Source organism: Artibeus jamaicensis, unplaced genomic scaffold (genome assembly GCF_021234435.1).
Source record: "Artibeus jamaicensis isolate MK-2021 breed Jamaican fruit bat unplaced genomic scaffold, CSHL_Jam_final contig_867, whole genome shotgun sequence".
NCBI lineage: Eukaryota > Metazoa > Chordata > Mammalia > Chiroptera > Phyllostomidae > Artibeus > Artibeus jamaicensis.
In genome coordinates, this window is record NW_026521995.1 from 2610620 (window position 1) to 2632744 (window position 22125).

Below are 22125 nucleotides of genomic sequence, written 5' to 3' on the forward strand. Positions count from 1 at the left end.
CCTAGCCACACCAGCTAACGAGCCAGTAACAGACTGAGGCCAAGCTCGAAGACAGCTTCAAGCAGAGGCACACACAAATATGCACACACACATATACACAAATGCACACACACATAATTTTAGTTCTTTGGGTACTCCCCAGCTCAAAGTCTAGTATATGACATAAAGTAGACACCCAGTAAACATTGGTTAAAAGAACAAATAACTTTAGAGCAATAAGTCACCAAAGATTCATGTAATAAGTCAGCAAGAAGAACCAGGCTGGTCAAACTGGCTGTGCAAGCCCCACTACTGAACTGAAAAGCTCTAGTGTTGTGACTACAAAAGAAGTAAAACAGTAAAATTTTAAATACACATGAGGTATGTCCAGAGAGTATCCAGCCATGTACTATGAAAGAGACATTTATTGAAGAAGATACAAGAAACATACATAGGACAATGACGCCTCAGTCCCTTTCAAAGAGGTCACCTTGGGACCTCACACAGTACTCTCAGCATCCCTTCCACTGTTCAAAATAATGCAAAATCTTTTGTTGAAATCACCATCAGCCGCCCCATTGTATTTTCCTGAATCTCACTGACAGTCTGAAATCTCTTCCCTTTCAAAGGTAATTTTAGTTTTGGGAAAAGCCAGAAGTTGCAGGGCACCAAATCTGTCTCTAGCAGGGCTGAGTCACCTGAGTGATTTGATGCTTTGCAAAAAAAACTCTGTATGAGATGTGATCCATGCACAGGTGTGTTGTCATGATGAACTGCCAATCACCATTTGCCCATAACTATGGCTGTTTTCATTGTATTGCATTTCTCAACCAACTAACAACATTGAAGTAGTACTCATTAATTGTTTAGCCTAGAGGGGCATACTCATGATGGACAGCACCTTCCTAATTAAAACACACAGTTAACATGGTCCTGGTCTAGCTACAACTCTGCTGTGCCTTCTTCAGGCATGGAGAACCAGGTGACTTCCATCGGGACAACTGGACCTTTGTTTTCAGATCACAGCCATAGACCCATGATTCATCTCCGGTGATGAGCTTCTTGAAGAAATTGGGTTCATCAGCAGCAGTTTGAATCAAGTCACTAGCAACTGCAGCATGATGTTCCTTCTGCTCTGGTAGCAGAAGCCATGGGATGAACTTTGCCACAACATATTTATGCCAAGATCCTGTGTCAGAATCTCAGACACGGTAGTTTTTGGAATCCCCAGATCAGCTTCCAGTTCTCACACTGTCAGTTGCTAATCTTTGTTGATTGCAGCCCATACACAGTCAACATTCTCAGGTGCTCTGCTTGTTGCAGGCCTTCCAGAATGTGGATCACTTTCAAAAGATTCTTGACCATCTTTGAAGCATCTGTGCCACACTTTTATTTGTGCTGCATTCATTGTATCACCCCTGAAAGCCTTCTGAATCATCTGAATAGTTCCCATGGAGGAATGTTTAAGCTTGATGCAAAATTTGATGCAGATTTTTTGCTGTACTTGCTCAGTCATTTTGAATGCAATGGCCACACAGTACACATGCTCACTCAATGGCATCTACTGCCCCCAGTGACTAGTACAGTGAAGTCATCAGTGTTCACACATGCATGTTCCAGTCCATTCTCCTTAACTGCCAGGTTACATTGATGTCATGCAAATTGTTCTCACTGTATTAACAATGGCTGGACTTTTTCTAGACAGACCTCATATATAATTTTAAATAAATGTATGAGTGCCATTACATACATGTTTTCTTTTTAGTTATTGCAATCTTTTTTTACCTTTACTTTTTCTAGTCATGGATAAGCTCCCAGAACCAATGTTAACAGCCTAGTATTTACTAGTCCATATTTTTTTCCTACACATATAATCCTAATCAGACATATGTACATACAGACATGCATACGCATATGCATGCCAACAGGGAGGGTTTTGTAATTTATACATCTTTCTGAATGTGTGTTTCTCACTGAACAATACCTCATGGACATCTCTCTAAGACATCTAGTGTACCTCTGTACATTCTTTTTAATGGCTGCATACTATTCCACAATATAAATTTTCATAATTTGTTCTACTATTTCCTTGTTGGTGAGCTTTCACTGTTTCAGTTTTTTACTACTACAAACAATGCTGTCCTAGAGATTCCTGTACATATGCCTTACATGCTGATGATTTTGTTTCTATGGGAGAGATTCCCAGGAGTGAAACTGCTATCAAAGAGTAAATACATATTTTTAATGGTTGTTGCTAGGTTGCTTTTTTTAAAGGCAGTAACATTTCACATTCACAAAACAGTGAATATTTTTATCAAGATTAAACAAAACTGTGCTTAGAAGGCAAGGAATCCATCATCTTTCCGCAGCAATGCTCTGGTCTCTGCTAGGCCTCTAAGGCCAGCTGGGTCTCCTTCGCTGTTCCCTTCACGGCCAGCCTTGCTGCCTTCCCTAAAGCTCAGGAATCTCTAGCATTCCATGAATGGCCTTTGCCGTCCTATGAACTCCCTGAAATTATATCCTAACATTGGCATATTTTTGCTTTTGTACTTTTTCAAAGGAGAAGTCCAATGGCTTTCATCAAATTTCCAAAGGGGTCCATGACCCCAAAAAAGTTAGGAGTTACTCTCTGGAGTCTGTAGGATAATAAGAAGATTCAGATATTACTGAGGACATGATTTGATTTTGCTGATGATAACCCCCCAAAAGGTGAATTTTATTGAAGAAGCTTCCCTGTGTCCATCAAACAATCAAAAACATGTTTGATCCACATTATTTTAAGAAAGCAAGCTGAACAAACAGTTTACAAAAGGGCACAGCTGTTGGGGGGGGGGAAGCTATTTTCAAAACCAGCTAAAAGATCATTTCTTCTTCAACATAATGTTTCTCAGAGCAGTTGATATTTGATCTACGTAAAAAGAAAGGGAGTCATTCTGAGCTTCCATTCAAAGGGGTAAACATTTCAGTGGAGAATGAGAGGGGAGAGCTACATGGGGTACAGAAAAATAACTCTTTACAGAACTTGGAAGCTTGCCTTCTGAGGAATCCCGTGCGCACCTGTGAGTCCAGAGCCAGGCCCTGGTGTCACTCCCTCCCTGCAGGGCCACTGGCCCCTCCCCACACACACCCTCGGCCCAGGAGAGGCAGCTGTCTGACCAAAGAAGTCCATGGAGATTAAACCAAGAAATAATTAAAGCAGCTCTGTATAGAAAAATTACAGGAAATACAGTGGGTCCTTAAATGAGATTTCTTTGCTAGTAAAAGTTTGAAATCAAGAATGCCATGATTTTTCTTGATTTGTAATGAATGCCAAGAAAAAAATTAGAAAGGTTGGAGGTGGGTTGTGGAGGAGAAATGGAAACAACTGTACTTGAACAACAATAAAAGAGAGAAAAGTGTTTAATTCATCATTCTTTTAAGGCTATTTTTCATAAAATTATCTCCTATTGTCCCTTCTTCATTTCATAGATTATCACATGATCAAAAGTTATAATATAATCCTCACAATTGTTTAGCATGGTTATTAAATAGTAACTATTAAATTAAATTAATAAGATTTCTAGCCTCTAGTTTAAAATTTAAAACAAAGGACAAAGATGAAAACATATTTAAAAAGATTACATTATTATACAGAGGGAGCGAAAGCAGGTTTACAGTTGTGAGTACACGAAACAGAGTTTATTCTTGTGTTATTACTTATTAATTGTACAAACAACGGTAAATCTGCTTTTGCCCCACCTTGTCTTCGGTCACTTAGTGTCTAAAAGTACTGTGTGCTTAGGAAACTAAATCTGTAGCTGAAGACACTTGTAGATTTCCCCTGAAGATTATAGATTCCCTTGAAATAAAAACAACTCCACACAAACAGAAGCTCGAGGGTGTCAGTCAAAAGGGGCCACAATGACCCTCCTAGTCAGAATCAAATTTGTGTGACCTTGATTTCCAACTGACCATCATCCTGACCCTTGACTTCACCAAAAATCAAGAGAGAGACAGGGTGGGGTAAAGGAAGGGAGGGAAATTCTCATTGTTCTCCTCTAACATTTTCTAATGAAGAACACTCCATTTAAAAAGAAAGCACAACCTGTATTTTCGGAAGCCCAAGTAGAGCTCTCATTTCAGAACACAATACAACAATTGTTCCAGTGGAAGCTTTTTTAAAAGGTAAAGCCAATTAGTCATCTTTCTGCACAAAACATCTTGAGTCACTTTCCCTCTTTACAAGGTCCCTGCAAATCCCAGTGGGCAGTACTTCTGAAGTAAGGGGGTGGTATAGGCAAAATTCTACAATAACATGAGATGATAATTAGACCACATAATTTCTGGTAAAAGAAAACACAGGTCCTTTAGGAGAGCTGAAACATTCAGCATACCAATTGGGCCTACTGTGTGCTGCTGGCTACCCTTGAAGGTTCTCCCAACAGTCCTTTTCAGAATCCAGTGTGATACTGCAAACTTGGCCTTACTGCCTGGGGCCCTCACAAGGCAGTGGTTTCAGGGCATCATTCTCCATTCAAAAATACACTATTAGGAAATTAAGACTATTCATTTATTAAGAGCATTAATAAATAGTAATCAATAAAATGGGACTGCTTTGGGCGAGCAACTCTGTGTGAGGAAGCCTACAGAACTACTGAACTGAGTGATACCGAGTTTTATCCTTGAGCCACTGCCTGGGTGGACTGAATTAACTCAAGGCTGGGGGCCTCAGCAGAACAACTTCTAGAAAGGAAAGAAGGGTGATAAAAGCAAATGGAAGCACTGTACAGAGACCAACTTTTACAGTCCAAAAACTACTACATAACTAATCGGAGACATTCAAGAAAAAAATTCTAAACAAGAAAGCATAAAGGAAGTGAATTAAAATAACTAAGATATTTCCTAAATGTATACTAATGTGTAGAGTTATTCTAGTTACTTTTACATAAGAATTTGAAAAATATAGGACTGAAGACAAGTTGCTATCAGTGAACATATATTATGACTGTAACTACTTTTTCTTTTGTCCTCTTGTTTTTAAACATGTTCATGTAAAATCAGACATAGCTTCACATGTGATTTGCCCACTAACCCTATCAGGCCTATATGACGTTCCGGTTATGACCTTCACCCAATATCTGAGACTAACCTAGAGAATGGTCAGACGAAAGGGCAGGTCTGATACTTTTTATTTGGTGGAAAAGAAAGCATGATGGTTCCTTTCCTTCGAACTTTTTTATTGTGAACTAGACATGTGAATGCAGAACATTTCTGTACTACAGTCGAAATCACTGCAACTACAAGGAATTTTAGAGCACTGAGTTAAAATCCATTATTCTGTGCCCTGAAAATGTCAGCGGTGCCCACGGCCACATTTAGTGGTAGAGGCAGGACTAGAACTCATAAATCTCCTGATACCTGGGGTCCAGTGCTATATTTTACCAAATAAAATCAAAGGTTAGTAATGTATTTACAATGTATTGAGATTAAAAAATAAATAAGTACACTTTCTTTATTTCTTCTAAGTGCTCCATGATTTCCCACAGGCCCCTATCACACTGAAGTGAGAGGAACTAAATTTGGTCCCAACCATTAACCTGACCCCATCCAATATTTAAACAATCAACTTTGGTCAATTCAGATTTCCTCCTGCTTCCTGGCTCCTCTCAAAGATGGTTTCTAGGTGTGTATGAGCAGATCCGGCCTCAGTGGCCTCAGAGTGAAGAAAGAGGGGAGGGTCAGACCCATGCCCATCCTCTCCTTTGAGTCCTTTGTCCTTGGTGGCATCTCCTTGTCCTCTTGATCACTAGGTATCCTGCTGGTATCTGATGCTGAAGGTGGTGGCTGATGACCTCATGGCGCATTCCCCCCTGACGCAGAAAGAGCCTGGTGGTATCACCTGCCAAACCTGTCCCTCCTTCCTACTCACGGAAGTCCCGTCACCACTCCCTGCCCACACCAGCGCCCCACCCCAATAGCTCCCCCACAAACGCCCTTAGTATCTCCCCATGAGGTGCACTGGAACGTCCATCACCTTCCATGCCGCATGAGACACTAAGATACTGGGAAATGGAACTCAAGTTCTCCCCTGCCCACCATGCTGTGGAGGCCCCAGAATCACTGCTAAGGCGAGAGATAGTTCCAGGTATACCTTGAGGAGTGGTCTTCTCTGCTTCTCACTCTCCACCCACCTAAAGCTACCCCATCTTCATTCTCAAAAAACTTCAGCCAACACAGGATAGTCATACTTCACGCTTAGATTTTTCTGCCTTCTTCCTGCAATCTACCATAGCCAGACGGGTGATAGGTGTTATACCCAGCTAGGAAAATTACAGCTAGGGCATTACCCAACCCTAAATCTGCAGTTCCTGGAACAGGGTAATGAACAAACATCCGGGAACAATTGGGTTTAAAATTTTAGCCAAATAAGGTAACTAACCTGGCCCCGCCAGAAAGTGCCCGCCAGCAGCAGCACCCACCAATCAGGGACCCTCACCGTTTTTTATATGAGCCAATAGCTAACCGCCACCTCTGCTTCTGTATGCCTTTGCTTGCTTTCTAGAAAATATAAATACCCAGTAGGTCTGTAAGCCAGGCGCGACTTCCATTTTGTAGCTCTGAGTAGCTACGTGACTCCGGTCACAGTTGGGGAAGTTCGCCCCTGCGCAGGAAAATCTTTGGCCATTAAAATTTTTATCAATTCGGTTCCGGACTCCGAGAGTGTGTATTTATCCCCCGATCGTCTACAACAATAGGCATTACCCTCCACGTGGGACCACATTTCCTCTTTCCCAAAGTACGGTTCACTCTTCTTTGGGCCCATAATGTAGGGTAGTAAGGCAGAACACAGCAAAGAAAGATGAAAAACACAGTGATTTAATATTTTTAAAATAGGCTTCTCATTGCAGCTGTTATATGCATGACCCCAGACTCACAACATTGATAGGCTGCTTATTCAAATGCCTAATTCAAGGACCAGTAATCTGACTCTGGCCCAAGTGTAACAGGGTGCAGCCAAGAGGGGGGCTCCAAAAGAGAATCTGGAATGGGGTCCAGAGCTCAAGAAATATTAAGGGTGTCCAAGAAATATTAAGATGTCCTCACCTCCCCACCAGAGGGAAGGAACAAATGGAGCCAGGGCCCTTGAGAGCTGTTTTGCATAGCAACAGTTTTGCAGCTAACCTCCGGAATGATTATTTAACATATCCATAACCTTTAACTGGTTTCATAGATATGTTAAATAGCTGTGGCCATGCTTTGAGCCAGGAAGAAGGGAGTGGCTTCTACCCAGGATGTAACTAGGGGCTGCTCCCCTGAGTTACAGCGCCTGCGTGAGAACCACGCAGCTTTGCCAAAATGGAGATCCCTGCAGCCAGATGAAAGGGAGAGCTACTCGGTTTCAGCGGAGTAAGGATCCCCTCTTGGCAAGGTGAAAGGGAGAGCCACGCGGTTTCAGCAGAGTGAAAGAGTATCATTCAGCTTTGCCAGAATGGGGACCCCTGCAGCCAGGTGAAGGAGAAAGCTACACACTTTTGGTCAGAGTGCTGACCCCTGCAGCTTTGGTAGAAGAGGCCCACGTGGCTTTGGGGTGCCCCCTTTGGCCGTGTGGCCTGCAAAGCAGGAGAGACTTTGCCTGGAACTGGGTACAAAGAACTCTTGCCAGTGGACCGTGAGAGGGTACTACATGACTTTGGATTAACTAGAGAGAGATCCTGCCTGCACAGCGACACAGCTGATGGTGCCAGCGGCCTGAGAAAGGGACGTGTGCTCCTTTCCTGATTTACGGTGCCCGGAGTTGGGACAGAGGCAGAAGGGAGCACTGTGTGTGCGTAGGTGTATACCCTAAAGGACTTTGATATTTTAGTGGAGACATTAGGCCTAAATAACATTAAATAAACATTTCGTTTCCTTTTCACAAATCTCTGGCACTGGGAGATGTCTTTCCAATTGGTGGCGGACAGAAGAGCCCAGTAGATATTAGTATTCTGTCCTTGAGAAGGACCCCTGTTCTGTAGCAGTTTTTTGGCATCCCTAGGTGGGCCAAATATTGCCCCTCCCTCGGACCTCTGTTCGGTAACACAAGGAATAAGAACAAATAGCCTGTAGCCTCCCTGCAAAGTAGAGCACGCATATCCTCCTCCAAGAGCTGTGGGAAGGATGGAAAGGGAGACGGGATGAGCCAGGGAGGCACCAAGGGCCCTCTATGCTGGGACTCGGAGAACAGATGGGAAGAGTATGGGTCATTTCAGGTGGGAGAGGAGCAGAAGACCAGACCTCTGTGATGAAAGGCCCTAAAACATCATCCTGACGCGGCAAATCAAAACATCTTGGTTATTTTCCTGTCTGTCACTACCGGCATGTTTGTCTCCTGCATCATTTTATCCAGAAGTACAATAGGAAAACAATCTGACTTAGGGGAAATTGTGGGGGTTAGAGTTAACATCTGCACAGCATGTTATGTTCCCTGGAAGAAATGTGCCACATCAAGTGAATTAATATTTCTCCTTTGAAGTTCTTATTCCCATTTAGCCCTTCCAATATGTGAAACACAATCTCTGATCATTTTCCCTGCCTCACAACCTTGAAAAGAAATACGCAGCAGCTTCTCCTTGTGAACTTTTACCTTTCCATACATGAGAAAGCGCTTATTTGGGGGAAGGAAGAAGCATTGCTATAGGATCAGAATACAGCATCAAACGGTGAAAAATCAAAACATGGAAACTACAAAGCTGCCAAAATGAGGTTCAAAGAACATGGAAAATTAAAAGGCAAGTATGAAAGGCGTCTTGTCCACGAACAGTGGAATGCAAAAACTACCAAAAAAACTATCTATAGAGACAGTCTTCCTGTTTAGAAGTCTGAGGTTCTCACATGAGATAAGGGAAGGGAAGAGGACCTAGAAAAGAGCAATGAGTCCACTGAGACCAGGAAATGGGGGAAAAAATCTGCATTTGGAAATGGGATCCACAGCTGGGCAGGATACGGCCGACTCTGGGACCCCATACGGATCTGTCTGCAGGGGAGTACTCAGACCTCCACCTCCCTAGAAATGCTTTGAAACAACTAAAATACACACAGCTTCTCTCAGCACCTCTTATCACAGTTTCAGTTTTACCTCCTTTTGTTCATTTATTACCATCCTCTCCACACTAGACTATAAATCCCCTGAAAGTGAGCACTTTATCTGGGTTTTCTCCCTACAGCATCGCAGGATCTAGTGCAGAATTTGGCATATGATTGGTGCTGTGTGGCAAATAAAATTTAGGTCAAATTTATAATAGAGTAGGGACCCTTGGGATGAAATTTGAATCATATAGAGGATGCTATCTGAAATAGCTTTCCAATCATCCTTTGAAGAGTAACTAAAGTTTCATATCAGGGATTTGTTGCTTTAAAGGAAGTCAGTCTTCAGTGACACCCAATTAAAATGCAACTGCCACCCGAGAAGGGTCTTGCTCTAGGTAATTATTTAACACCTTACTAGGCAGTTAGATGACAGATAACCGAGAGAAAAACCCTCCTGAAATGGAGCTTAGAATAAGGAGACACAGAGAGGTGCCATGGGCGAGCCACAGAGAGAGAATGTGTCACACACAGCCTCCTTGAACTTCCAGAGGTTTATATTGAACATGTGTCTTCATTTCTCCCACAAAGATGTTTAACTATTATGTTCCCCATAAAAAGACTACATTACCTTTTCACACTTCCTACTATCTTATATCACATTCCCTATGAGCATGTTTTTTATGCCTCCACAGAAATGTGGAAGATTAAAAAAGAATCAACACAAATTACAAAATGAAGACTCAAAGGTTCCAGAATGATTTGTATGCTATTCATAATCGTTTTCAACCTTTCACTTTATAGCACTCATAAATTACACACACTCCATTCAGGAACACAGTGAGCCCCAAATCCCTATTATTTTCAGCATGACTGCAAACAGCTAAGCCAATCCCATAAACAACTAAGTGTGAAGTAGCTAACATTTCATCTTTGTTTTGAGCAGTGCTTTTCAGGAGACCCAGGAGTGTCACCAAGACAGTCAGCCAGGGCCCTGGGAATGGGAGGATGAGGAGAAGCAGGGGGAACATGCAGGGGGCAGGGGTTCGCTTCCCCGCTCAGCCGCAATGGCCCCACCTTGCTCTCTTTCCTATACACACTTCCACTCCAATTTCCATTTGAAAAACCATTCCCACAGCTTTAAGAAGTCTGCAGATCCTGACCCAAAGTACTCAGAACATTTGTGTCATTCTTCCCATAAAGTATGCTACACAACCTTAAAAAAGAAACACTTGCTATGACTTAATATTAAAATAAGTTCAGAACATATCTCTCCTAAGGAGCTTTTCATCTTTCTGAGTATTTGAAGTTCAGGGATTCTCTGATTTACAAAGAATTTGTGTTCCAGAACTTTAGTTTGTAAGGCAGGGCACTGGAACTCAGGGCACACTTTCATAGAAAAAGAAAGTGTGAGGTGCCAAGACAAGCAATGAAAGCTTGATGCCCTACAGGTAAAGATAATGTTACTAACACCACTAGGAGTGGCGTCTTCCTTCTGCTCCTCGCTGAATGGGCTAATGTGGGCCAGGAGGGTGCCTAACCAGCATTCATTATTTCTTTGAAGCAGTTCAAACAGTGATATGTGATGAAAGGGGAGCTAGTGAGGATGGAAGTGCTTCCCTCAACTGCCAGTTTTCAGGATGATCCATGTCCACTGTGGCTCGTGGCTGGCCAGGTAGTTGTTTGCACGCGGGATAATGCCCATAAACCACTGCCTCACTCCAGTTCCGAAAAGCTAAATCATGGTTTGCTCATTTATTCTCTAATATTTTGTACCATTTTATTATGACAATCTGGAACCTAATATAGATCCCGGACCCCCCCCCCCAACCAAAAATAAACTTTGAGAGGATACAACACTTAGGCAAAAAAAAAAAAAAAATGCTGGCTGTGTTTACAACTGTCTCAGAGAGAGAAAGGGAAGAATAACATGTACCTATAAATAACTTTCTAAGTTGGACTGCAAATTAATTTTTGTTTTTCCTTCATTTTGGCTCATTTGGAAGGTAATGAACTGAAAGAAAAGAATTAGCTTTAACCAAACAATTCCAACAGATTTCAAAATATCAAAACTTGGACTTGTGAACGGATTTGACTCATTTAGCACCACAAGTTATCAAAACAAGTCAATAAAATATTAATAGTCAATTTCCCCCCAAGTCTGTTGAGCTGTTCAGAATTCTTGATGTCAAAACTCTAAGGAAATGCTCTGCCACAGAAGCAAATCATTCCGTATGTTAAAATTAAATTGATTTCCATTAATGAACATTATCATTAGGGTAGATAGCATTCCACGTCTGTGCAAAAACAGAAGTGCTCTTATAGAAGAGCTCCTACCTTTCACCCAGAAAAATAACGGTCACAATAATAAGGAGGAGGAGGACTTCCTACGCGTGACTTTTGCACTTTCTGCAAATTCTACCTTTATTCACTGTTCTATCGCCTTGAACTGCAAGTTTCTGCTTACAGATCTCCTTTCCTAGGTGTTTCCTGAGTAAAGGGGTCAGAATACTGGTAAAAGTATGGACACTGAGCGCTCACAGGCTCGGTTCTATTCCAAGTTCAAATCCTTACTAAGTTAGCAAGGTCGAGCGATCTATATTCTCTAAAAGTTGAGTGTTTAATTTAAATAGAGATAAAAAATAGATGCCTGTCTCACAGGGCTGCTTGAGAACAAATGGAATAATACATGTAAAATTCTGTGCCCTGACTGCAGCAAGATGGACAGTGCTGCTGATGCCTGCACACCCCCTCCCGGTGCCTCGCCCAGTTCAACACGTTTTTTTGAATTGACTTGAACTTGCCCACACTGTCTGCCCGATGAAGTTCTCCATTTCCCAGAATAAATGACATTTGAGCAAAATCTTTCTGAAAATCAGATGCCTTCACCTGACCACTGCGTGGAGACCCCAGGGCAGGTCACGCACACCTCACCTCCACTGGCTCGTGTCCCTGCCACACTTGTTTGTGCTGCCTGGAAGGCTGCCACTTGCTACGTGAGGAAGAGTAGAAACAGCCTTTCGTAAAACAGTCAGCTATTTTTTAATTTGCACTTCCAGAATCTGACACAAGGTAAGAAAACAATCAATGCTATGCCTGGGCCAGGCAGAAGGCACCTAGAGTCGCTAACTGAAGGCACAGTGGTCACTAACTGAACCCAAAGAGAGCAGTGTGCCTTCCAAAGGAAGGAGACAAGGGTTCACATCAGACCCTTTCTCAACCTTCAAGGTTCCCCTCAAATCCCACCTCCAACAAGAAGTGCTTTCCTTTCCTTTCTGAATCCTTACTGTACATTAAACATAATAGTCACTCTTGGAGGATGCGGGGGCGGTGTTAGTCCTGTTTCCTCAGACACCCTGTGAACTCTGGGAAGGGAGGATTAACTAATTATAAATTCTTTTGCACAGAACAAGTTCTCCAATGTGCTTGAAGTACTTCTGCAGAATTATCTAATTAATCCTAACTTGATGAGAAGAAAGGCATATTGGATCCGCACAGACTGCAGCCAAGTCCTGGCACCCTCGGCGGTGTGAATGAGCAAAGGGCTTTCCTGCTGGCCCACAACAGTGCCTCTCTGGCCAGCACTCAATTTTTTGAACTAATGGCTTAGCACACAAAAATTAGCATTTTACACAAACCAAAAACTAACTGCCAACCAAGTCTTGACGGCATTGTTAACCAACAGTAAACTCTACTTTGAGTTATATTTCCTCTAATTAAATGAACTGTGAAGTGGTCTCCAGTCCCCCGGAAAGAGGGTGGTGGGAACCACCATCTTCCCTGTGAGCAGATAAACCTGCACGGAGATAATTAGATCCGGTGCAGCTGAAAGCTAACTACTCTCATTAAGAATAGCGCCAGCCTGATGCTTTCAAAGAGCATTAGCTAGACATCTCTTTTCGTCACACATTCTGCTCTTCTCCCTTTTTCATAGCAAGGATTTTCAGGGATAATAATAATAATAACAATAATAAGCCTCCACAGGCATATAACATTTTTTAACTTTTCAGAATGCTTTCACGCCTATTTGGTATTGCAGTCACCCTCAAGACGGGTAGAGAAGATAAGACAGGCCGTCTCACTTTACATAAACACGAAGAATCGGAGTGGCTGGCCCAAGGTCCCCGCCAATGAACAGCAGCAAGAGGACCACAACCCAACCTTCCCTACGCCCTCCCTGGTGTCATTTCACTGCAGGCAAACCTCCGAGATACTGCAGGTTCAGTTCCAGACCACAGCATTAAAGCAAATGTAGCAATAAAGCAAGCACAAGTATTTTTTTGGTTTCCTGGTACATATAAAATTATGTTTACGCTATACTGTAGTCTATTAAGTGTGCAATAACATTGTTTCTAAAAAAAAACAATGTGCATACCTTAATTTTTAAAAATATTTATTGCTAAAAAGTACTAACCATTATCTAAGCCTTTAGTGGGTCATAATCTTCTTGCTGGTAGAGGGTCTTACATTCAATTTATTTTTTTTAAAAAGTAATACCCACAAAGCCCAATAAGCCAAAGTGCAATCAAATGAGGTGTGCCTGCACACCACCGACAAATGACTGCAATGTCCTTACTCAGAAGCCTCGGACATCATGGCCGGCAAGACCTGAAGCGAGAAAACTACTCGTAAAGCCGGCACCCTGGGTTTCTTAACAAGAGATTGGAAGTCCCTGCAAAAACCACTGCTGTTCAAATCCCTGGTCTTAACCAATGTGTTTCGCCATATTGAAGGCAGGTTTCCAAGCAAAATGGTTGACTGGGAGCCAAATGTGGTGTTCTAATCTTTGTTCATGCTGTCAGTGTGACATATGAAAGAAATATGAATAAAGTGACAGGATGAAAACAAAGCTAGTGGCTGGTGTGAGACACACAGACAGGGTGTTAGCCCCACACGCACCGCAACTGGGTCAAGTTAACACCTCTGTTTCCCCTACACATGCGGTGTGGGAAAGCTATTTATAAAATATTTTTAAATATTTAGGACCAAATAAATCAATATTGCTGGGAAACACTTACTCTGACCAGAACTCGTTTACTTGCCCTAGGCCCATGTGAATAACAGAACCGAGAATTTCAGGATGATCCCAGACCAGGAATACAACAGATGTTCAGCAGCTCACCCAGGATGCCCACCCAGGCCTGCACTCGGTCTCCACGATGGCCAGAGACCCAGAATAAACAGGACGATGACAGACGCTCCAAAGAGTGGCTCTGTAAATAATATTTAGCACCAAAATAACAAAAAATGAGCCTTCTAGAAATTACCTGACTCTGCAATTCACTTTGCTGCTTCAGGCGAAGATTTTCAGGTGTATCTGCCACAGTAGTGAAGGACTGCTTTGGGTAGTGTCTGTGGAGAAATTTTTTTAAAGAATGTAAGTCAAATACTGTCACAATGGAAAGAGGCCTCTCTCCTCTTAGCTAGGGTCAACTCTACAGCACTATTCTGGGTCCCGCCCCCTCCTTCATCCTCAGGATCCTCTGTCGCCCAGTTATTCCCAATGTCTCCCCAAATTTCAACCGCAGCTTCTCTACTCTCAGCTACCTCCCATCACCACCCACGTACACGCAAGGCTCTCCCACCTTTTACTGTCCTTTCGTCCACCCCACATACCATCCTGGCATGTGGCGACTAGAATGTATTCTCTCCTTCAGCCAAACTTCCTAAAAAGAGGCCTACACTCATTGTCCCTGTTCATCTCTCCAACTCTAGGCATTTTGGCTTCTAGCTTCTGTTTCCAGAACTTTCTCTAGCCAAAGTTATGTCTGCCTGTTTGTCTTTGGTCTTCCTCTTGCGTGGCCTCCCCTCCATCGTGAAATACCCATTCTTGGTTTCTGTGTCACCACGCTCCTGACCTGGCCTCTCCCCACTGCTCTTCCTTCTCCATCTCCCAGGGCTCCTCTCTGTTGATCTCCCCCAGTCCCACAATTTGGGCACCTCCTCTGTAAGTGCCAATTACTCTCAAGTCTGTAGCACCAGCCCAGTGTTCCCTCCTGACCTTCAGATCCAATGGCATTTCCAACCGTGTATATCCCATGTCCGCCACAAAATCAGTCTGAAACTCAGCTGCCCATCATCCCACCGGACCCCCAAGACAAGGGTCTCCCCCTATATTCTCCCTTTCATTTATTAGTGCTCCATTGCCTAAGCCAGAAACATGCAAGTCATTCTGGCTCCCCACGCATCCAGTGAATCAGTCACCAAAGTCTATCACTTCCATCTCCTAGATGTGGCTCAATTACATCTACTTCCTCTACCTCCACTGCTTTCTTTTCCACTACAGGCCACATTTACCTTTCAGGTAACTACTACATTGCCAGTCTTGCCCTTCCCATCTGAATTGTCAAAACCAGTGTTTGAAAATGCCAATCTGATTACATTATCCCTCTGAGTAAGAACTTTCCATGGCTTCCCACTGTTCCAAGAATAAGGCCCAGCCTACCACCTTCCCCCATGATCAGCCCTCTGCAGCCGTCTCGCTCACCTGCCATGCTCTGGCCATGGAGCTCACCCTTCCCTTCCCACCTCTCCCTCCATACGTCATTCCCCAGTCCTGGAACACTCATTCTTCTCCCAGCCTACCTCTCTGGTGAGCTCCTCTTTATATAACTCTTTTAAAAAATATTCTGTTTATTTATTTTTAGAGGCAGGGGAAGGACAGGAGAAAGAGAAGAAGAGAAACATCGATGTGTGAGAGGATCATGGATCTGTTGACTCTCGCACGCCCCCAGCCAGGGGCCTGGCCTGCAACCCAGGCATGTGCCCTGACCGGGAATCAAACTAGTGACCTTTCGGTTTGTGGGACAATGCCCAAACCACTTAGCCACACCAGTCAGAGCTCCTTATCTCTTTGGCCATTCCTTAGATGTCACTTTCTTCAGGAAGCCTTCCTGGTCTCTCAAACGTGCCCTGGAATGTGCTTTCCCTTCCATTATAACCCCTATCATATCCATCTGTAAGTTCCTGTTGACGTGTCTGTGTCTCACAACACAAGGAAAGTCCTGCAGCAGCAAGAACAGGCTGTCCTGTCCTTTGTCAGAGCACACTCAGCACCTGCCAGTGTCTGCCTCATAGTATGACTTCAGTAAGTATTTATGAAGAGAAGGAAAGAAAGAAGGAGGGGGAGAGGGCGGGACACAACATTCGGGCAAAGCCTGAGAGCACAGGTCAGGCTGTATAGTCAATCTGCACCATGTTCTGTCATATATGGACAAGCACGCAAACACGCAGGCCTCCTGCTGGGGAAGTGAGGGCACTTACTGCCATGTGTGGGTGAGGACACACCACTGATCAGGGCTGCCTCCTGCCCATGCCCAGCTAGCACTGAGGGTCCATCTCTGGCTGCTGCAACTGTATCAGCACAGAAGCTGTGGAACTCGGAACTACTCCTCAAAGAGCCCCCTCCTGGGCCCCTCTCCTCGGCGATGTCCACCCTCTGTTTCTTCCTATGGTTTCTCGAAAGTCCTCTGGGCCTCACTGCTTCACACTCTGCTCCCCCTGTAGAAGGTTCTTTTGCCTCCCTGTTCCTGGTTTCCTAGGAGACGACTTATGGACTAATCATTCGTCAATGCAAATAAACTGAACAACCTACCAAAAGTACACTAGCCCTTCTGAAATGAGGATTAAGTATATTTTGGAGCCCTGTGGAGTCAGATTTGTGAGTGAGAAACATGCATTCATGCCTCATTTTGCCAGCATTCTTCAGTAATTAAATGTCCCACAGAAATATAGTTTCCAGATAACTGAGGTTAAAACCCCGTAACTTACTAGACACATTTTAACTACTGTAATTAATATCCTTCAAAAACCATTACATAATTTTTCTGCCTATTTAGAGTGTAAGCAAACCTAATTTAAGTTTCATCATGACTCCGCAGGGTCATCTGAATAGAAATGATCATGATATAAGGCAGCTGCACTTCCAAAGTTTACAAGGGTTGGGACGGCCTAAACCGTACGTGATCATCGTACTTTTACAGCTGTGGGACTGTCAAGAGATCATGTCTCACACGCAGCCCTCTGCTTTTCACATCTCCTCCTCTCCTGGTCCCCTTCTTCTAACCCAGGCTGAGAAACTAGGCAATCAAGTTTGCTTTAAATGTCGGTAAAAACTAGAGTTACTGCTTCAAGAGAAGAAGCAGTAGGAGGCAAGGTCTCTCCCTCTCCTGCCCTAAAGTCACGGACTTGGTGCCAGGACGCCCTCAGCACCACTTCTGAACTGCGCTCCAGACGCCGGAGGAGTCGGACGAACGGCTTCTGTGATATGGACAAGTCGGTCTCAGGGAGTTGAACGTTACTGGTCTTTAAAACCTACCAGCTGCCTGTGGCTCTACTTTAAAACTAAAATAACAGAAGCACTTTTTTAAAATACATTCTGTAAAATAAAGTTTCACAGAGATTTTCAGGGGGTTCATGAGGTTTAATTTTAAAAATTTACATGTATCTTTTTAACTACTTTAAACACTATAATTAAAATCTACTCTCCAATGTGTTACTGAAAGTTTGCTCATTGAAACCCTACTGTACTAACTTTCGGGTTAACTCAGTCTGAGGGCAGAGTTTGAATGAACAACCTTCTCCTGCCATTCACATTTAATTAAAGAGTCTGTATAATTTTTAAACAGAGATGGAAAAGTGAATGGGACAGGGGGGCTCCATCTGCAACTGTTTCTCTATGAATCCATGAATTTCCTCCACACCAGGCAAAAATCGTTCTATTTTGATACTAAGGAAACTTCACTTACCATCCCCCCATCTTGCAGTATCATTTTATGAAAATAATCTAATTATTCTCAGCGTTTGACTTTACAATGGGAAAATGTTGTAGATTTGAACTTACAAAATATGTGCATATAAATAAAACACTACTTTTACATGTTCGATACTGACATCTCATACTAAGTTCTACTTGGAACAAGGATTACACTAAAAAATATTTTTAAAGTTTCTGCTGCTTTTTAGAAGACATACTCTGCTATCCTGGTGGCCAAACTTACTAACAGGTTGAGCAATTACATCAAGAACTAAAAGCAGATGCTGATGCTTTGCAGTTTTTTCCCATCTCATTTTCAATTCTAAAATTTAATGATTTTGTATTGATGTATTCATCCATAAAAATCATAACCCCTCTAAAGAGGCATAACAAGAAGAAATTATTGAAAATTATGATCTGAAAAGTTCAATTTAGTATCAATAACCAAAATAATAATGCTGAAGAAGAAATTCATATCTGAAACTTTCTAGGGGTCATGAGCACTATTAAAACCTGGGGATTTGGAGACCCAAGTTATCCTCAGACCCATCAAAATTCGAGAAACTAAGGTGTTGAAAAAAATGCCTACCAGTCAAGAGCGAGTGGAATGGACTCATGAATCAAAAACAGAAGACTCAAGAGAAGTGTGATTACAGAAACAACAGCACACACAGCATTAGCTTAAATAATTATAGTATCTGGATAAACCTAATTAAGTTGTCAAACTTGACATAGACAAAAGTCCTGGGTTTCTCACCATCATGTCAATCTAGTAATTTTTGTCTGATTTGACACTATTCTTCTCTAAAGTCATCGTCTGAACTCCCACTCACCCACCACCTCACCTGCCAAAGAACACCAGACACAAAAATTAACTGAGGGGCCAATGGCCCCATACGGGATCAGAGGAACAGAGAAGCGAAGAATTTTAAAATTAACTGATGCTACTACACAGTTCATTTTAGCTCTTTCCAAATACTGTATTTAAATGGTTGTAGAAGGTCTTCCTGAAATAAATATCTTGCATAGAAATCTTAAGGAAAAAAGATTTCTTCACCAAGCCTGGATGAGAGTGAGAAGGGACATTTCTCACTCCTTAAAGAATGTAGAACAGAAGGTGCAGGGGCATGAGAAATGGATGTTCAAAGAGAACCAGGAAAACACATTTTTTAAAACATACAAAAGAAGAGATTAATTAATTGGTAACTAAACAAATTTCCTGGAAAATACAACATAATCGTGAAAATGTGACGTATACTACACTGGAAGCTGGTGGAAAGATCTGCAGAGTATCGTGAAATCTTTAAGCGTTGTAAATAGAAGTCTCTTTGCTGAAGCACGCAGAAATTGGATGAAATGTACCCATCAAGACCAGGCTGACAGCTGCAACAAATCCAGACTGCCATGAAATGCTACATGAAATGCAAAACAAACAGAGAGAGAGAATCAAGATAGTAACAGAAGATTACATCTGAAGCAGCTAAGTTAGGTCACAGAAAGAAGACTTCCAACTTTTTTTTTAAATCTCTGTGAGATTCAGTTGAGAAGAACATAGGAAATGTTATATGCAAACCCGTAGGCCACCACTGGTCAGAGTGAAGCCAGCAGTGTAAGCAAGCGGGTGGCAACCTCCACAGAGGTGGTGATGAGAAAGAACACCACTGTACAAGAGCGAGAATCCGAGACCTCTCACTTCTCACCCAGTGCCCAGTGGCCATGACGGCACCGGAGTAAATCACCTGGGTTTGAACCTGGCTCTTCCACCTCATAGCTTTGTGTCTTTGGGCAGGTTTCTTAACCTCTCTGGCCTAAATTTCCTCATCTGTAAGATCAACATAATGATAGCACTTCTTAGGCTTGTTCTAAAATTAACACTTGTAAAACATTTCAAATAATGTCTGGCACTCAATCAAATACCTATTATTAATAACAATACTATTACTATTACTACTACTTTCTCTTTGCTCTACTACAAAGTGACTTAACCTGTGTCTCACTGCCTTCATCTCCATAATAAAGATAAAATACTTCTGCTTCTTTCAGGGGGTCGTTGCTAGAACCACATGAAAGAGCTTTATAAATGGAAACTACTATAAATATGAGATACTAGTAAACCACTTAAATACATAAAAGTAAGATCTTTATGATTTACTTACTGTAAATCTGTGTTAATACAGTGGTCCTCAACCACCTTCCGCAGAGGACATTTGGCAAAAGGCATTCATCGGGAGACATTTTGGGTTGCCCCAACCGGAGGAGGGGAGAAGGGGCAGGTGCCATGGGCACCTAGTGGGTTAGAGGCCATTGCTGCTAAACATCCACAAAGCACAGGACAGACCCCACACCCACCTTGACAAAAACTTACCTTGTTAAAAATGTCAATAGTGCTAAGGTTGAGAAACCCTAAATAATAATTATAAATCTCTAATGTTAGAGAAAGCCATTAATTTTAAGACAGGAAGCTCTTTCTAACCAACCTCTAATCTTTGTTTTCATTCTCATCCCTGACAATGTCAAACAGCTGACCATTTCCCCCTAATCCTTTGCCATGCTGTAGGTCCATTCTTCCTGTATGAGTCTTCTCTCCCATGAGCATTTAATTCTTCCATCTCTAGTTTTTTGTATATCTTACTATTGTTACAGTTCCATTTAAACTAGAAAATTTGAGCCCCGGGTTGTGTGACTCAGTGGATTGAGTGCCATCCTATGAACCAAAGGGTCACTAGTTGATTCCCAGTCAGAGCACAGGCCTGGGTTGCAGGCCAGGTCCCCAATAGGGGGCACATGAGAGGCAACCACACTCTGATGTTTCTCTCCCTCTCTCCCTTCCTTCCCCTCTCTAAAAATAACTAAAATTCTAAAAAAGTTAAAAAAATAAATAAACTAGAAATTTTGAGGGCAGAACTCAGGTGTCAAAAGAATTTCTTATTATAGCATTATTTCCTTAGGAGCTCTGTGCAGAAAAGAGTTCATACAGCCTGGAAGAGTTCATACAGCAAGCCTGGATGCTATATTTGAAAGGCCAGCTTACAAAGTTGGCCCTTGGCTGGTGTCCAAGATCCTGGATTTGGGGAGGGTTCCCACCACCATTAACTGACAAGAGTGGCGCACTGTGCCTAAGCTGTCTGTACAAACAATATGGTTTATGCTGAACATTTGCTTTCCTTCTGGGAGTCCAGAATTTGGGTACCTGCCAGGCAGAAGGTGCCTCTGTGAACAGCCTCCAATAAAAACCCTGGGAACTGAGACTCTAACAAGCTTTGTCGGTTGGCAACATTTGGCACATGTTGTCACGACTCACTGCCGGAGGAACTGAGCGTGTCCTGTGTGACTCTTCTGGGTGAGGACTCGGGAAGGCTGCTTCCAACATCCTCTGGATTTCGTGCCACACACTTTTTCCCTCTGCTGACTTTGCTCTGTATCTTTTGGCTGTAATAAATCACAGCCCTGAGTACGAATCTGCGCTGTCCTGTGAGACCTCCCAGAGAACCATCAAACCTGGGAGTGATCTTGGGGACTCTCAACACAGTTCCCTTTGTGCCAAAGAACATGCCATTCATTAAAGAAGGACATTAACATTTTTAAATATCTACTCTTTTTAAAAATGCAAATGTTCTCTTAAGAACATTTAGAAGGCAAAAGTTCTGACCTCACATCACTGAGCGGGCTTCTCAGCGCTGCCTCTCTGGGTTAGACAAAGGCCTGGCGACTGTGCTCCAGACCATCTTTTCATGCCTGATTTAACCAAGGAGGTAACTTTATCCAAGGGCCACAACCATAACTATATTGAATGGTTTGGAAGATGACAGAAGGTTTAAACATAACTTTAAGTATTTCTCCCAAATCTAAACAACTCCATCTGTAGCAATGACAATTATTTCAAATCACTCAAAAAAATTAAGGAATTAAAAAATTTTTAAATAAACTGACCCTGAGAAAGATTAGCACAACCACATCTTCTATGAAGCCATTTAGAAAAGATGCACTTCAGCAAGGAAAAAAATAATTCCAAAAGGATAAGCAAATAAAACAGTACATGCACGTGGGCATGACCACACACAAATGGAACAAACGCCATACGAACGAAAATGATGTCTAGCAGCTGGGATTTTTTATAACAACAAAGTTAACACACTAGACAATAATACAATGAGAAGGTAGTATGAAAATTAAAGTGTTCTCATATCCTTATATTCTTCATGAGAAAGGTTAGGATATGATTTAATTTTAGACTTTACTTACATAAATGTGATAAAATTTCAAGGGTAACCACAAAGAATGCAAATATACTACATATATTCAAATAGTATAGAAGGGGAGATCAAATTTTTTAAAGAACCAAAACTCTA

At 42.4% G+C, this 22125-nt stretch overlaps 1 protein-coding gene across 2 annotated transcripts in view; it reads right to left on the reverse strand.

Annotated features, from left to right (window-relative positions):
• Positions 1–22125, reverse strand: part of NEBL (nebulette) — a 347697-nt gene that overhangs the window by 202341 nt on the left and 123231 nt on the right. For both annotated transcript variants that reach the window (XM_053673466.1, XM_053673465.1), the window contains exon 3: positions 14289–14373. In XM_053673466.1, coding sequence (XP_053529441.1) covers positions 14289–14373 — 85 coding nt within the window. The remainder of the gene's footprint in view (positions 1–14288; positions 14374–22125) is intronic.